Below are 18,342 nucleotides of genomic sequence, written 5' to 3'. Positions count from 1 at the left end.
CTGCCAACCACACTAGCTACCACAAAATAAAAAACCAGATTTTCAAAGTTTCACAAACCCTGCAGCCTTCAAACTTCAAAATAGCTGGATGATTGAAAAGCAGGTAATGCTGTGCTTACTCATATGCGACAAAGCACAGAGACGATCTCAAATAATCACTACATTTCCTTAACAAAGCCTTCCTGTTAGATACTGGAGCATGCATACAGTACACGAGTACCTTCACAACAATAGCTTTTCTGCAGGAAATGAAGACATATTTACATGTGGTCATAATGGTGTAAAATTATTTTCCTTTTCCCATGACATACTATGTGAAGCCTTGAATAAGTCCTTCCCTTAATTTCACTAAACCATACAAAAAGCACCCCAAATATTGAAACCCTTTTTCCACATAAATTATCATCACTTGCTTTGGCTAACAGTGCTTCTAAAATTAATCACTGCTTCACTATGGGGCTTTCAAAGGTTTATGTTAGCAGTATAAAATCTTCTTAGAGCTAATACATTAGCTCTAAAACTATGGATGCTAGTATCCGTCTACAGATTGATTGATTGATTTGTGGGGTTTAACATCCCAAAACCACCATATGATTATGAGAGACGCCGTAGTGGAGGGCTCCGGAAATTTTGACCACCTGGGGTTCTTTAACGTGCACCCAAATCTGAGCACACGGGCCTCGTCATTTCCGCCTCCATCGGAAATGCAGCCGCCGCAGCCGGGATGTATCCGTCTACAGTTTCACGAGACTTGTTAACAAAAAAAAAAGCTATTGACACAAAAAATGAGCTGGCACTTCAAGGTAACCTTGAGAGCAATCTTTTCTTTCATGCCGCAAGTTACTTAAGACTTTAATTTTTCCTGATGCAAGCACATTTCATTCCAATAAAAAAATTACCTGAGTTGGGTCGCAATACTAAATGACGTAGCTATTACATGAGTATACCGGTGTCAAACAGGCACTTTTAATCGCAACCAGGGCGATCCGGATGAGTTTTCTCGATCGCGATGAACTTTACGATCGCTGCTACACGGCCCATGCTGACCCGATTCTAGCTTAGGTCAGATTAAATGCACCAGGTGGCGCTTGCATGTCGTAAAACATAGACTTCTCGCCCTACTTCCGAGCTGTGCAGACGTATTTTCGTGCGCTCTGCCTGTTCGGCGGATTCAAGGTCGTGCAAGGTTGTCCAGAGTCGGTTGGTGCAGAAGCAGCGAGCAACGAGAGATAAGTTTCTTTTCATTTCTTTGTGTTTGTGAACACCATTATTATTTTTTCTCTCCTAATCAATCATTAGCGTTGCGAGTACTGTAGGTGTGGGACACGGGCAACGTTGTAGTGACGTTGACCACGTGAACGGACTAGGCGGCTGTTTTGAAGAAGGTCGGGGCGCCCGGTTAGTTGTTGAAGAGCTAGAGCCGAACACGAAGGGGACCTAGTGAGAGGCTACTAGCGAAACTGAACACGTATGTGTGCAATGTAGGCGGCAGCTTCAAACAGTTGTTGAGGCGGGAGAGTTAACGGAGGCGGCTGGATAGCGGCATTAGGGTTGAACGTAGGGCTGTCGGGCGCTGGGTCCGATGGTCGGGCGGGCGATGGCTAAGGAGGCTAGGAAAACCACGAGCGAGAGTGAGCTGGTGCAGTGCGAAGAATGCAAGCGCTGGTGCTACTTAGATGAGACAGCATTCACGAGTTTGGCCGATGCGCAGAAGGCGAGCTTCATGTGCAGGCTGTGCGAAGCACTGAAGGCGGCCGTGCAGCGCATGGAGGCTAGCATCGAGGGGCTTCAGGGGGAGCTTAGGGCGGAACGGCAGCATAGGATAGAACTCCAAAAACAGCTCAGAGTGTTGCGTGAGTGGGGGGAGGCTACCGCCAGCCTATTAGAGCAAATGAAGGGCGACCTTCGAAAAGAACGGGAAGGGAGGACCGAGCTCGATCAGTGGGTAAAGAAGCTAATGGCGCTTTGCCCCGGCCCCGAGCGGTGTCAGACGGAAGGCGTGGGTAGCGGAGAAGGCGACAGGCGGAAAAGAACAGGGGAGAAAGGAGGTCAGGGGGCCGCAGTGTCTGGCCACAGCACGGAGGATTCGAGAACATACAGCTCGGTGGCGCGGCAGTCTTCAAGCACGGCAGAAACACAGGACAGACGGCAGAGAGAGAAACAGGTGAAGCAAACAGGGGCGCCATCACAAACAGGAAGCCAAATATTGGAGCGTAAAAGGGTCCTGGTGGTGGGGGACTCTTTTACGCTCCAATAAACGTGGCCAGGGTTAGGGATGGCGTCTTTAAGACAGTGAAGGAAGATGGGAGAGTCAGGGTGGAGGCACAGTCAGGGAAGAGCATGGTGGATGCACTGGCCAAAGCTCAGGAGGTTGTAGAAAACTTTTTCTGTACCCACTCCTGCAATGTCCCAGGCATGGGACAGCAGTATTTGTAAATAAAAAAAATAAAAATAAAACAGCATGGAGGGCGAAAACCTAGTCATTATTCATGCTGGGCTCAATGATGTGTTGAAGGGCAAGGATCAGAACCTTCCAGGAAAGTTAGAGGATGGGATGCGTAAGCTCCGAGAAGCCTCTGGGAGTGTGCATGTGACCATATGCACAGCCCCAGATGTCTGGGGGCAGCCTCGTGGGATTGAAAAGAGGGTAGTGGAGGCCAATTGTGTGATCAAGGGTTTGAGCCGGCAACTCGGATACAGCGTAATGGAAGTTAACCAAGACGTGTACGAGCCCAGCGCTCACCCCTTTGCACAGGATGGCATTCACTACAGTGGTGCGACGGGCAGGAGCGTCAGTAACAGAATGGGTCGCCATGCCATAGCTTTATTAGGGGGACCTAAAGCCCTGAGGCCAACAGTTTAGCCAAAGACAGACCTAAAGGGGCACAAATATTCGAGCCACACGAAGTCCGTGGGAGAAGAAATCGGCGTAAGCACAAGGGCCGAGTTAAGACAGAGGTAGGCTATATTAACGTGCAGGGTGGCAGGAATAAGTTAAAGTGGGAAGAGATAGACGAGCAGTTGAGGCAGGAGGAGCTGATGATATATGGGGTTGTGGAAACACATCTTCGGGACATGGAGCAACCACCCTGCAATCCGGACTATGTATGGGAATATTGCAATAAAACAGAAGGCAGCAAAAAGAGGGATGGAATTGGTGCATTTATACATAAGAGCATGGGTTGGCAAAGAGTCAAGCAGGGATGCATGGAACATTTATGGTTAAGAGGGAAAGTAGCTGGGCAGATGAGACTCCTTGGTTTGGTGTACTTGTGGACAGGAGCAAAGGCCAGAGAGGAAAACCAGGCAATGATGGAGTGTATATAAAGGACATTGAGGAATTAGGAGGAGAGTGCGAGATAATTATACTAGGAGATATAAATGCGCACATAGAAGATATAGATGAGTATACCGACACGACAGGCAAAATGATCATGGATATGTGTGAAAGGCATGATTTGATCATTTGCAACAGTACCGAGAAGTGTGAAGGGCCAATAACATGGGAGGTAGGAAGGCTGTAGTCCATGATAGATTACGTGCTGATGTCACATAGGATGTATGATAAGCTCAGGGGAATGCACATAGACGAAGGTGGCTCCAGAAGTCTGGGTAGTGATCACAAACCTATCAAGCTAAGTTTTTGAAGAGCAGTGAAAGTGGGAAGGAGACAAGATGAGCAACTACAGGAAAATTTTCATTCAGAAAGGCAAATAGAAATTGCTACTAAACAAATTGGGAAAGTAATCACTGGGGATAATAAAACAGTGTGGACATACACAAATCTAATCAGACTGTTTGAGCTAGAGCTTGCTAAGGCACGTGACAAGTCACCCCAGAAAAGAAGACACAAGCCCAAGAGTTGATGGGATGAGGAAGTCAAGAGAGTCATAGCAAAACGTCAGGAAGCCTCTAGGGAACACAGACATGCTAAGCGGCGAAGTGAACCAATAGACGATGTTGAAAGAAAATGGGACACCTTTCTAAGCTCTAGAAGAAAAGCATGCCTCCTGATCAATGAAAAGATTAGAAGAAAGGGTTCTCAGTGGCTGGCAGAAGTACATAAAAAGGACAGAAAGACAGCTGCGAAATTTTGGAACCATCTAAACTCCCTAAGAAATGAATCAAGTCTAGAGCAGAGTTTTATAACTACAGCCCAAGGTGCCAGGCTAGAAGGGGACGAAGCTATTGAATATATAAGAACAAGGGTGACAGAAAAATTTCAACAAAGAAGTGCCTTATGCACCAGAATAGACGAGGATGGTTCTTGTGGTGCAATGGCTCCATTTTCACAACGAGAGTGGGAAAGGGCTGAGAAGAAGGTTCCAAGTAGTACATCAACAGGCCCCGATGGCATTCCAATTATGCTGATAAAGACATTGGGTCCGAAGTCTAAACAGACTTTGAGAGAGGCAGTATGCAGAACAATAATCGATGGTGAAGTCCCCGATGAATGAGAGCTTAGCAGGATGAGCATGATCTACAAAGGAAAGGGAAACAAAGCTGACATAAGCAACTATCGTCCTATAACAGTGACATCAGTGGTCTACAGGTTGGCGATGCAGATTATAAAAGAAAGACTGCAGGCATGGATAGAGGATGAGGGATGCTGGGGGAACTGCAGAATGGGTTTCGGAAACACAGGAGGTTGGAAGACAATCTGTTCTCACTGACGCAGTGCATCGAAATAGCAGAAAAAGAACACAGGCCCCTGTGGCTAGCATTTTTGGATATCAAGGGAGCGTACGATAGCGTGGTTCAAGAGGAATTGTGGGGAATACTGGACAACCTAGGCGTGGAACATTAGTCACTAATCTTTTAAAGGGTATCAATAAAGTTAACAAGGTAGTTATAAAGTGGGAAAAACAGGTATCCAAGCCTGCAGAGGTGAAACGGGGGCTTAGGCAGGGGTGCCCCCTGTCCCCTTTATTATTCATGATGTACTTACAAGTATTAGAGGCCAAATTAGAGGGAAGTGGACTTGGCTTCAACCTCTCTTTAGTCAAACAAGGAAAACTCATTGATCAGGCATTACCAGCATTAATGTACCCAGATGATATAGTGGTAATGGCCAACAACAAGGAAGATTTGCAGAGATTGATGGACATCTGCGGTAATGAAGGAGATAGGCTAGATTTTAGATTCAGTAAGGAAAAATCAGCTGTCATGATTTTTAATGATAATGAAGATAGTAAGCTTCGAATACAGGAGGTCATGCTAGAGATAACAGATAAATACAAATATCTGGGCGTATGGATAAGCAATGGGACCAAGTACCAAAGGGAACACGAAATATACGTGACGACTAAAGGTAACAGGAATGCAGCAGTGATGAAAAATAGGGCACTGTGGAATTACAATAGGTATGATGTTGTAAGAGGAATATAGAAAGGGGTCATGGTTCCTGGGCTTAGAAAACAGCAGAATACTTAGAAAACAGCAGGTGGCCAAATCAAAAAGAACTATCGGTGAAGAAGAAAATGAAGGAAACGGAGACTGATATGTGGAGAATTGGCATGATAAAGAAGTCCGCACTAGAGATCTATCGAACTTTTAAGCAGTAAAGTGCCATGGAAAAGATCCATGATAATACTCAAGGTAGTTCTCTACCGTTTGAGGCCACGACGGGAGTACTGCGAACCAAGACATATCTGGCCAAATACGAAGGGGTAGACACAGTATGCAGTGCGTGTGGAGAGGAAAAAGAAACTGCCGAACACTTGATAATGTTCTGTAAAGGGCTTCACCCTATAATTCAGGATGATGGCGCAGAGTTTTTCAAAGCACTGGGGTTTAGGGATAGAGAGGGCAAAATATACTTTAAGCGGGTAGAATTAACTGGAACGAGGTTATCTGATTGGTGGCTAAAGTCAAGGCACGAGTGAAAATTAAACTCTCCACTGCAAAGTACGAATCCTCAACCTCACTATTTAAAGGAAAAAAAAAGATAAATCTAGTGGTTAGTTCACTAAGTATTACGGCTGGGTGGCGTTAGCAGCCGCCCGATCTAAAGGGTACAGCCACATCCATCCATTCATACATGTCATTGACAAAACTCGGCTTTCGATATTTCTATAGAGCCTTTTATTAGCAAGGTTATTTGTGCAGGAATCACTAGAACGTCAAAAATTTTGCATGCCACTTTAAATGTAATTTCATAAATCAGAGTTTTCCTTTAACTTAACTGTCTGTATTGCTGTGCGAGATTCTTAATCTTTACTTTTATTTATGACAGCACCCACTTGTAGCCGTCGAGTCGCAGCGAAACGGCAAGCTCACTGTACATGCCAGAGTTTCATTTCTGACACCTCAAGTCTCCCAGTCACCCCCGCCAGCGGTCAATTACTGTAAAGGTCTTTCCATTCAACCACAAAGTACGCGTATGCTGTGACGCAGTCGAAAAGCTGGCTACGCTCATACAGTAATCGATTCGCTTTGAGGTGCTACAACTGCTCCGACGATGCGAGAGTTGAACTAGGTGCGCAAGACAACGGTTGTCTGCTTATCGCCTGCTTCTCCCATAACTACATGCGGTCAATACGAATCTTGAAGTATGCGATATTTCAGATATTGTTCGCATTTAAACAGTTTACAATTTCTTTCATAAATAAGAATGTAGCTTTTTTAATATGTTTTATTGAACTATGTTCCATTTCTTTTTGTTTATTGTGCTTTTAACAAGCTCAGCCAGGCGACGCAGACGACAGCGAAATCACGATCTCTCGGCCGATTCCGATGCGGGGATCGCAATAGTCTTCATCCCCATTGGGCCTGATCACTCTTAACAATGATCGTGTTGCAGCACCTAACCCAGATGGTTGTTCATCCTGATCGGCGCCGATTGCGATTAAAAATGCCCGTGTGACACAGGTATGAAAAAAAAATATATTGCAGATATACCCTCCTTGCTTGACTCTACCTTAATGACAACCAACAGACTATGAAGCTAAGGAAAGTATAGGAGACTTTACTTGTATTAACTATGATACAAATATGAAGAAAAAAGAGCAGGCAATAAGAGTGTTCAACACTTGCTGTTATGGCTACGAATGGCGCCAACTAACATTTTATGTGCACAGATATACCCGGTAAAGTAGACAGAAGGACGACCATCACAATAGCTTAATGATCGAATGTTGAACGCATGATCCGAAGGTTGCAGGTTTGGTCCCGCCCAGCGGAAAGTTGTTTTTTTGTCTACATCTATTTCCTCGCATTTATATCCTAATAAATTCAAATGGTATCCCCAATACATTCCTTGACTTCAGTGGCTTTTCGTTGCTCTTAAGGTAGTGTCTAAAGAAAAAAAATGAGCCCTTAATTTTCTTCCATCAGTTCTTTCTTAACAAAATTTTCAGAATTTTCACACCAGAATTTCACACCAGAGACAAAATTTTCACACCAATTCAACACCTTTTAAGAGAAGGCAGTACACTTAATTTTACTAAGACAGAGTTCAAACATACTCCAAAATATCTGCATTATCACAGACTTAAGCAGTGAGGGACCTACCCCATAGCAAAACTCTAATGAATCGAGATTGATGTCACAAACAATCGGTCACTTCTATATTATTACACTAGGTCATAGCCTGCCTCACTCAATTGTCTCACCGAGACCATTTGTGAAGCTGGCAGCTAGGGTAGGCTCAATTCAAAGGCATATTTGGCGAAGGTGGGTGCCTACAAACAGCTCTTCCTATGAATATGCGGTGTTTGGCCTTATATATTACATAGTCCAAAGGCCACACAATAACATATTAGGCTTGTGCGAATAGCAAATTTTAGGTTCGAAGCGAATTCGAAGTGAATAGTGATTTTGGTCTCAAATTGAATTCGAATAGTATTTTTAAAAATTTAAAACATACTGCAAGCCATGTGGCATAAGCAGGAATGGCAAGGTAAAAATAAATAAACGTATAATGCACAATTGAAGATCAACGAAAATGGCTAACAAACAACTCTAAATCAAAAAGGAATTGGAAACAGTGAGGATGTAGTCCTGTATTGATTAGGGCGAGTCCAGATGATAAAAAGGTATTAGGCTCCACTCTTCAATAGTTCGGGGAAAGAAAGAATAGTACTTAAAGAGTTCAGTTCTGGCAAGATAAGGAGAGTGTGTGAGGGAGTGAGAATGATGAGTTTTCCTAGTCTCAGAAAGGGTTATGTAAGGTCTGAGATCTACGAAAAATTTACCATTGAAAAAAGAATGGAGAATCTTCTAGTTGAGAAACCTTACTCCTCCTTTCAATCTTAGGCCTTTACAATATCACATATTGTAAAGAAAAATGTGCATATTTGTCATGACCCAACTAACCTGCACAATATTTTTTTCTAAATTGAAACCAGGCTTATGCAAATGCCATTTTTGTGGTTCTTAGTAGGTGGAGACAACATTGAATAGTAGCAGGATTTGACATTTGGTAGAATGCAAGTGATAACCTGTCAAATATTTCACGTTTTAAAATTCACTATACTTAGAGCATATAAGCCAGTGTATAAAGCTTTTAAACTAAAAGAAAAAATGATGAATTGATGTGACAGTAATAGTTCATTTAATAAAATTATCAGCAGAACGAATTTCTCCTTGTAATATGTTTTTATGGCTTAGCATCAATTCACTCTAGTGAAACCACCTTTACAATAACAATAACATTATTATTATTATTATTATTATTATTATTATTATTATTATTATTATTATTATTATTATTATTATTATTATTATTATTGGGGTATAGCATCCCATAACCACCATGAGAGACGCCGTAGATTATGAGAGATGCCGTAGTGAAAGGCTCCAGAAATTTTTACCACCCGTGGTTCTTTAACATGCCCCCAAATCTGAGCACATGGGCCTACAGCATTTTTGCCTCTATCGAAAATGCAGCCTCCGCAGCCGGGATTCGATCCCGTGACCTGCGGTTCAGCAGCTGAGTGACATGGCAGGGCCACCTTTATAAAAAATCACATGCGAATTATTGTACACTGCTGGTGCTTTATGAAAGGTAACACATGAGCACGTGGCCTGTGCTCTACAAAGGCTGCCTGCAGGACCATCATCAACCGACAGCAAAAAAAAAAAGACTTTGGCTTTTGGTGTCATCTATCGGCAAACAAAACAATGAATTATGGCCACTAGACAAGCGCTGCAAGATGCTGTAGGCAGCCGTTGTAGAGAGCAGGTCACGTGATTGCGTGTTCTCTTTTATAAAGAAGAACAGTGTAAATTTAAAAGGTGGTTTCACGGCTTAGCACCTCTTCACTGCAGCAAAACCATCTTTACAAGAAGTTACATGTGGATAAATATACATTTGTTCACTTCGAATAGCTCAACATTTCTACAATATGTGTTTGCATCGAAGCAAATATGAATACTGCAATATTTGTTCATATATTCAAAGCATTTCAACATTCGCACAAGCCTACATGCAGTACATTTCACATACGCACTTAGTGTCCAAGTGGCACGAGAAGCATTAAAATTTTCCTAAATGGTCCACTTCAGGCACTGTTACAAGGTTTTTTTTTATATTTTGTTTATTTTTATATGCTTACCTTTTCTGCAGTCTACCTCACTTCATGAGACCCTACATTAAAAAAAGTTATTCTCGTTTGGTCTAGTGGGTTTTCCAAAGTTTACTCACTGATGGACGGAGCCAGCACATCACCACTGAACAGGATCAATGGGTTCAGGCTAGCAAAGCTTTTGAGGGCAGTACAAAAGCGGGTGGCCCCACCAACTGGTTCACCATGCTGCTCCTCCACATTGTAGCAGTCATTGAAGTGCAGCACAGTGACCACTTCACCTTCTTCTGGCATTGTATGTCTGTGTATCCAGCTGCTTGAGCAGCTAGCACCAGCCAGACATCACCACCACCTGGTCAAAAATGAAGCATAAAGCCACAACTAAGCAAACTATGACTTTTTGTTACTTTAGCCTTGTGATAATTAGATGTTCTTCAGCTAATGATTTAGAGATATTAAGACACGATGCACTGCACTAGCAACCTTACCCTTGGTAGCTAAGTGGCTATGGCATTGTGTAATTGGACTCAAGACTGTGGCTTGTATTCTAGCAATGGGGGCTATTACATTTAAATAGCAGCAAACACACTAATGTTTGTGTACTTAGATTTAAGTGCACATCATAAATACCTCAAGTGATAATTGTACCCACTAGTAGTAAACTAAAGGCAAAAAGAAAATAACCTTTTTCAGAGGTTGGTTATAGCTCCTGATTGGCGAGTCTGATTTTATAACACAAACTTTAAAAGCAGTGAAAATACTTTTTTTGAAAAGCAGCAGCAAATCCAAGTAACCCCATAGCACGTATGATAACATCATAATGAGGTGTTTGTCATGTCATTCAATGGCGACAGACACTTACACGCATAGTTGAAGGTTGGCATACTTTTCACTGCTTATTGCTCTGTTGTTTCAATTCAGACCTGATTGCCTGCCTTGGGTAGGAGGCTGATTGCAAAATTTTTTTGTGCACTAGTATTTCATTGCATGTTCAGGACACCACAGGTAACGAATATTGTCACACGCTAAGAGCTCGAATGAACATACAAAGGGACGCGACTGTCTAAATCTCAGAGACAAAGAAGGATGTCTCCGCTGGCATGGGTTGCTCATCTTCGTCTTCCTCATTCACCGGCACAGAACTGACCCACTGTTCACTGGCACAGAACACCAGGTGGCATTACTCCTCCTCCCAAGAGAGCATCGACCCGATGCTCAAACAAAAGTGTGCACAGCAGTGGGTCGAAGTAGGCAACATAAAGAAACATTAAACAAATTAGTGCACGAGAGAAAATGCGTCCTGGGCCCGGCAATCGGAAATAAACGGCATTCACTGTTCACATGAAGAGTTCACTGGCACAAGAAGAAAATTCGCATCACCGCGTAAAGTATGGTTTTAGGCGGACTACATGTACAGCCTCTGGGCGTGGTAACCTGCGCTGGGGTGATGGTGAGCCTCCGTCTGGAGCCACTTCGTAGTTTACGTCGCTCACACGTCTGAGTGCTTTGTAAGGTCCAAAGTACTTTCTCAAGAGTTTCTCACTGAGACCTCGCCGCCTAATGGGTGTCCAAACCCAAACTTGGTCACCAGGTTCATAATTAACTTGTCTATAGTGGATGTTGTACCACCGTGCATCTGCGTACTGTTGAGTTCGGATGTGCACACGGGCCAATTGACGTGCTTCCTCAGCGCGCTGAATGCACTCATTGATGTCGGGGGCTAATTGGTCGAGCTTGTCGATGTCCTCATACGGAATCATGGCGCCTAGCATAGTTCTAACATCTCGACCATAAACGAGCCGGAATGGCATGAAGCGTGTAGTTACCTGCGTTGCAGTGTTATACGCAAATGTTACGTACGGCAGGATGTCGCCCCACGTTTTGTGCTGCACATCCACGTACATAGAGATCATGTCGGCTAGCGTTTTGTTTAGCCTTTCTGTTAAACCACTACTCTGAGGGTGATACGCAGCGGTATTTCGATGGATTATGTCTCTCAACCTGAAGAGATCATCCAAGAGTTTCGCTGTGAATGATGTCCCTCGATCAGTGATGACATATGACGGGGCGCCATGCTGTAGCACAATTTGATGCATAAAAAAATTGGCAACTTCAGATGCGGTCCCTTGGGGCAATGCCTTCGTCTCAGCGTAACGCGTCAAGTAGTCGGTTGCGACAATAATCCATTTGTTGCCAGAAGAAGACAAAGGAAACGGGCCTAGGAGGTCCATCCCCACTTGTTCAAACGGTGTACGTGGTGGATCGATCGGTTGTAGATGGCCTGCAGGCTTTAAATGTGGTGTCTTGCAACGCTGGCATTCAGGCATCCCTTCACGTAGCGTTTGACACAGGCAGACATTTTAGGCCAGTAGTAGAGTTGTCGCACCCGATCCATAGTTCTCGAGTAGCCCAGATGGCCAGATGTGGGCTCGTCGTGGCAAGCTAATAAGACGTCATCGCGGAGGGCTTCAGGCACGACGAGAAGATGAGATCTGTCACCAGCACTGGCGTTCCTTTTGTATAAGACGCCATTTCGTAGGCAAAATGATGGCAACGTTCGCGACATCGGACGAGGAATGGGCGCGGTGCCACCTTCTAAGTGATCTATAATCATTCTTAGATCGGCGTCATTTCGTTGATGAGACATCAGATCCGGTCCGCTGAGAGTTGCCACGAAGGCACCGTCCTCTTCTGCGCTAGTACTGGCGGATTGCAGATGTGCTCGTGATAGCATGTCAGCGTCTTCGTGCTTTTTGCCTGACTTGTACACGATGGTGACATCAAATTCCTGTAGGCACAGACTCCATCATGCTAATCGTCCTGAAGGGTCTCGTAGATTGGTCAACAAGCACAAACCATGATGGTCAGTAGCCACTTTAAATGGTCTTCCATAGAGATATGGCCTAAACTTTGTAATTGCCCAAATGACCGCGAGACATTCTTTCTCTGATGTGGAATAGTTAGATTCTGCGCGAGACAGTGTGCGACTTGCGTAGGCTATTACCCGTTCAATTCCATCTTGTCTTTGTACCAAAATAGTTCCAAGACCAATATTTCTGGCATCAGTGCGTACTTAAGTGTCTGCATCTTCATCGAAGTGGCCGAGCACGGGAGGGGAAGAGAGCCGGTGCTGTAGTTCCGGAAAGACTCTGCTGTTTGTCAGCCCAGACAAATGGTGTGTCATCACGCGTGAGGCGTAATAGTAGCTCCGCAATGTTCAAGAAATTTTCAATAAAGCACCGGTAATACGCGCACAGACCCAGAAATCGTCGAAGACTTTTTCTTGTCGGAGGTGGAAAAGCGGTGACGGCAGCAGTTTTGTCAGGATCAGGCCGAACACCAACGGCGCTTGGTCACACCAACGGTTGGTTTCTGGTCACACCAACGTGACCAAGAAACTTTAATTCTTCGTAGCCGGAATGACATTTCTCAAGCTTGAGTGTAAGATCGGCCAATCTAATGGCTTCGAGCACATTCTGAAGGCGACGAAGATGCTCGTCAAACGTTTCTGAAAACACAATGACATCATCGAGGTAGACGAGACAGCTTTTTCCACTTGAGGTCTGCCAGGACGGTGTCCATCATTTGCTGGAATGTAGCTGGAGAGGAACAGAGGCCGAAAGGGAGCACTTTGAATTCATAAAGGCCATCCCGCGTTACAAAAGCGGTCTTTTCCCGGTCACGTTTATCGACCTCTATTTGCCAATAACCGCTCTTCAAGTCGACGGACGAAAAATACTTTGCGCGTCGCAGCTTGTCCAGAGAATCATCGACTCTAGGCAACGAGTACACGTCTTTTTTTGCGACATTGTTCAACTTCCTGTAGTCGACACAAAAGCGAAGCGTGCCACCTTTCTTTTTTACAAGAACGACTGGTGATGATCAAAGGCTGCTTGAAGGCTAAAATCACGCCATCCTGAGGCATTTCCTTAACCTGCGTTTGAATCGCGTGTCGTTCGATTGGCGAAACACGATAAGGCTGCTGCCGTATGGGATGCGCGTCGTCGTAGGTGACAATACGGTGTTTCGTTATCGGTGTTTCGTTATCGGTGTTTGACGTATCTTCGAAGAACGTGCAAAGCATGTGCGGAACTCCAGCAACAGCTCGCTCAAACGCTGCTTGTTCGCTTCAGAAAGCGTTGGATTGATGTCGACGCTGCGGAAAGGCGCTTCAGCTGTACCGATGGCCTCGGAAGCAAAACACTCTGTGACATCGGCAACTGGGTCGGCGTAGGCGATGACAGTTCCAGGAAAAAGGTGCCGGTACTCGTAGCTGAAGTTTGTGTCGCAGTGATCATCACGAAGGTCAACAAGGCTTCTCGCTACACAGACACCTTGAGACAGCAGAAGCGAGTGATTGCTTTCCACGACTGCTTCACCGTGCATCACTCCGTCCCACGCCACCTGAACCGCAACAGTTGCACGGGGTGGTAACGTGACAGCATCGTCGATGACGCGAAGAGACACTAGGGGGTGGCTGGAGTCGGCGTAAGCTGTTGTGGCGTTTGTGGTCGCGAAAGTGACTAGACGTCGTCGAATGTCAATTATAGCACCATGCTCACTGAGAAAATGCATGCCAATGATCAGGTCTCGAGAACACTGCCGGAGAACGCTCAAACTGGCAACAAATGTACAACCGCGGACTTGCAGTGCAGTCTTGCCGTGCACATAACGAGTGGCGTGACGATATGCCCGCCAGCTGTATGAATTGGCGTTCGGTTCGAAGGTGTCGTTACTTTCTTGAGAAGGGCGGCCAGCTTTTCGCTAATTATGAAATAGTCCGCACCAGTGTCCACTAAAGCGCTGACTTCGCGACCATCTAGCAGAACAGGAATATCTAAGGAAACTCTTCCGCAATCAGCCGGTGGTGTCGTTGTCGATGTATCGTCGGTATCTTCAGTCTGCGTCGATAGGGGGCCTTGAGCATGACCAGTTTGAGCGGCCTTGCCCCTGAAGGTCGCTGAGGCTAGTTTTCCCGACGCGGGCTAGGTGACCAGGTCTGCGCCACGCCAGAATAGTTGGGATGATTAGGCGTGAACCGCCGTGGTGATGGAGAGCGTGAGTGGTGCCGAGATGTCGATCCGTGCTGCTGAGCAACATAGTCAGCGATTTCCGGAGTCCACTGGCCGAACCTAGAAGGTGGGGAGTTGGCCGAAAAACCACGAAGTCCCAGCTCTCGATAAGTGCACTGTTGGTAGATGTGCCCAGGTTCACCACAGTGATAGCAAAGGGGACGTCGATCGGGGGCCCGCCACACGTTTGATTTTCGCGGAATCGGTCGGCGGTCACTGAGGTACGGGCCCGCTTGGACTGCCTGAAGCATGGCTGGGGCTGTGGTATAAGGCGGAGTGAAATGTGGTGCAGGTTGGCGCAGAGTTTGGTCTGTCCGAAGCATGGCAGGGGCCGCGGTGGGAAGCGGAGCCAAAGGTGGTGCTGGCTGGAGCAGAGTTTGCGCATACGACATGCGAGGGAAGTCATTTAGGGGCTGCGGCTCTGTCTGACAGGACGGTTCTCGTAGTGCCTGCTGCACTTCATCTCGGACGATGCCGGACAAAGAACTGACAGTGGGCGCCGAGGGTACAGATAACTTCTGCAGTTCTTCGCGAATTACAGAGCGTATGAGCTCTCGGAAGAAATCGACGTGGCCCCCAAGATCACCCATGTAGTCCGTAGCAGAGGCAAAGTTCACTTGTTGCTCGTACGTGTGGGTCCGTTGCCAAGCGTGCTTTCAATCAGGACGGCTTCAGCAAGAAACTCTGACGTAGTCTTGGGGGTGCTGCGTACAAGACCACCGAACAACTGCTCCTTCACTCCACGCATCAGGTATCGCACCTTCTCTTCCGGCATGTGAGAGTCGGCTCGTCGAAAATACGCGTCATGTCCTCAACATGCATTGCTACGCCTTCATTTGGCATTTGCATACGGCACTGGAGTTCACGTTCAGCTCGCTCTCGGCGATCGGGACTTGCATACCTTTCGAGAAGCCGGCGTTTGAAGTCCACCCATAATGTGAACACACCTGCCCGGTTTTCGTACCAAACACGTGCCCTGTCATTCAAACTGAAGTAGACACGTCGGAGTTTGTCTGCGTCATCCCACATGTTATGAGCGACAACGAAGTCATAGTGGATTAGCCAATCTTCTACATTCTCATGAACAGCACTATGAAAGGGATTCGGCGTTCGTGGTTTGAACAGCGTATATTGCAATGGCGTTGCGCCTTCCATACCGTCTGGGTTGGAGCCGCTTAAGATGGCGCTGCCTGAAATAGTTGGGGCCGTCATCTCCTCTGAGAGAAGCCCAAACTCAGGGTCCAGTCCACGGATCCTGCGGGTAGCACGGTGAGCAGGCGTAATAACCGGTATGGGGCTGGAGCTTCTTGTACTGGGAGGGGTTCGGTGCATAGGGTACCCTGCACCTCCACCAGTTGTCACGCGCTAAGAGCTTGAAGGAACATACAAAGAGACGCGACTGTCTAAATCTCAGAGACAAAGAAGGACCTCTCCCCTGGCCCGGGTTGCTCGTCTTTGTCTTCCTCGTTCACCGGCACAGAACTGACCCACTGTTCACTGGCACAGAACATCCTACTAAAACATTTAGGAACATCCTACCCTGGTTGCTCGTCTTCGTCTTCCTCGTTCACCAGCACAGAACTGACCCACTGTTCACTGGCACAGAACATCCTACTAAAACATTTAGGAACATCCTACTAAAATGTGCCACATTGGCGAACTGTTGTTTTGGTCCATAAAACATTAACTATATATTGAATAGTGTGCTCTTGTCTTTTGCAAGCTAACATCATTCAATCATGCATTAATTTAAATAAAAGCAGAATACTAGTTTCTAAAATGTTGGTCACATCTAGAAATAAATAACTTCAGCATACTGTATACCATAACTAAATTACTTGACAATATATGCATAACTTCAAAAGTTATCCTGATAATCTTTCTTGTCAAGATGAATTGGCCAACTTATTTAAATTTGCACCCATTTATAGGACCATACAACATGAATACATTGCACTAGCTATTACAAAAATACCACGGTGTCACAATATCCTCATAGGCACATAAGAAGAATAAATATTATATGCATAAACAAAAAAGTAACTAAGAAAACCTATTCTGCAGCAGGAGTGAGGAAGTTCTTTTCTTTACCCTTCAAACGAAGGCTGTGCAGCTTTCCCAGCAGCACATGGCTGTAAATAGAACATGTTGCAGTAAATAATTATGGTTTCTTCAACAACAACATTAATCTATGTTTTTTATGCAACCTAACATATTCAAATGGTACATCACAAAAATGTGAATCTATGTGGCTGTGCATCACCAACTATTGTGAAAGTCAATGTGTTAATTTTGTAAGAAAAGTCACAGACATAAGAGCTTATGAACTTGGGTTGGTACTTCATGGTAATTTTACGAAAGCACGTTAATGATGGCAGTGTGTGCATGAAAACAACCTCGTTGCCGCGCCACTGGTGCGTGTGAAATCTATACCTGCTTTTCTTATATCTTGTTCCTAACTCACATTCTCAGGTTCTCTAACATGGACATATATCACTACTGGTAAAGACATATATCCGCTGTAATGAGAAGGGCGTGCACTTTCACATATGGACTCATAAATAACATCTCTATAGAGTTGCCGCGATTGCTTCCTTTTGGCTCCCCCCCCTTTTTTTTTCTCACGTTACGGCCAACTATTCAGGCAAATTATAAATAAATCCCAACATTACACACAGTGCGCTGCAAACAAGGGAACAACCAACTTATATGTAGGTGCTCTCACGGGATGATCGAAAGAAAAACACAGTAGCTGTTAACGCACGCGTTGCTGCAAATAACCGCAAGGATGGTGCTCGAATTGGCTCGAATACCACCTTACCAAACGAACTGCAGCGCAGAAACTCCACTCTTTTGTTGCGCGAACGGAGGCCTTGAGGTTTGAACAACTGCCAACAGTTACGGCATAGGTATGACCTTGCCAAAGCCTCGCTTACGCAAATAAGGCAAGCTAAAATTAAGACTAGCCCCTGAGAACTTGATGCTTGCAACTAAACTTAAAATTAATGCCACAAGTAGCGCCTATGGCGCATATGCGGCACATGAATTAGACTGTGCAATGTCTGATAGGTGTTGACGGCTGTCATAAGTGGCGATTAACGCGAGCGAATTGAACGACATATCATTGCTGGGTTCCCGAAAAGGAGTTCAAGGCATGCTTGAGGGCATCAAACTTGTATGCTCAGTAGTAAAGCGCCGTTTAAAAGGGTTGTACAGCAAATACTTCGACCAGCACTGATTTCCACTCACCGAGCTGCCAAGGAAGGCGGCCGAGAATTATGTTTTTGTTTCGTTTTCTTTCTTATGTGCGCTTCAACCCAGTGAAAATAGACCCAACTTGGCTTGGATCCGTACAAAGCTATGGCTTTTGGAGAATGGTAAATCAGGCAACCTGAAGTTTTCTGCCACTTCGTGTTTTCTGCAGGGTTAAATCTGGTTCTCTGAGCGTATATTTTTTTGTGTGTGGCGTGCTGTGGCTTTTGGTTAACAGTGGGTCAGGCACGGAGGAGCTCCTCCGTGGGGTCAGGCAACCTCAGGTTCCTTCGGCGTGTGGCTAGAGTGTACTACACTCTAGTGTGGCGCAACGTTAGAGTGTACTAGCAGTGTTGAGTGGCGAGACCGCGCCTCGCCGCCTGATCCCTTCCGCGTTGCCCGTAGCAGCGGCGCTGCAGTCAAATAGTTCTGAAAGAGCCGCGTGCACGGTCTACGATGCGTTTCGGCTCCTCCTTCGCGCTTTATTAATT

At 45.5% G+C, this 18,342-nt stretch overlaps 1 protein-coding gene across 1 annotated transcript in view; it reads right to left on the bottom strand.

Annotated features, from left to right (window-relative positions):
* The window catches only part of LOC119177005 (snake venom 5'-nucleotidase), an 82,296-nt gene extending 64,355 nt beyond the window's left edge, over positions 1-17,941 (bottom strand). Inside the window, exons 1-3 of the mRNA XM_037428347.2 lie at positions 17,849-17,941; positions 16,691-16,731; positions 9,647-9,879 (exon numbers count right to left, since the gene is read on the bottom strand). Coding sequence (XP_037284244.1) covers positions 9,647-9,821 — 175 coding nt within the window. The 5' untranslated portion in view covers positions 9,822-9,879; positions 16,691-16,731; positions 17,849-17,941. The remainder of the gene's footprint in view (positions 1-9,646; positions 9,880-16,690; positions 16,732-17,848) is intronic.
* Between the last annotated feature and the right edge of the window lie 401 nt (positions 17,942-18,342).

The sequence above is a fragment of the Rhipicephalus microplus genome, chromosome X (assembly GCF_043290135.1).
Source record: "Rhipicephalus microplus isolate Deutch F79 chromosome X, USDA_Rmic, whole genome shotgun sequence".
Classification (NCBI taxonomy): Eukaryota; Metazoa; Arthropoda; class Arachnida; order Ixodida; family Ixodidae; genus Rhipicephalus; species Rhipicephalus microplus.
The sequence above is the reverse complement of the archived record's forward strand: the minus strand, read 5'-3'. Positions and strand labels throughout refer to the sequence as shown.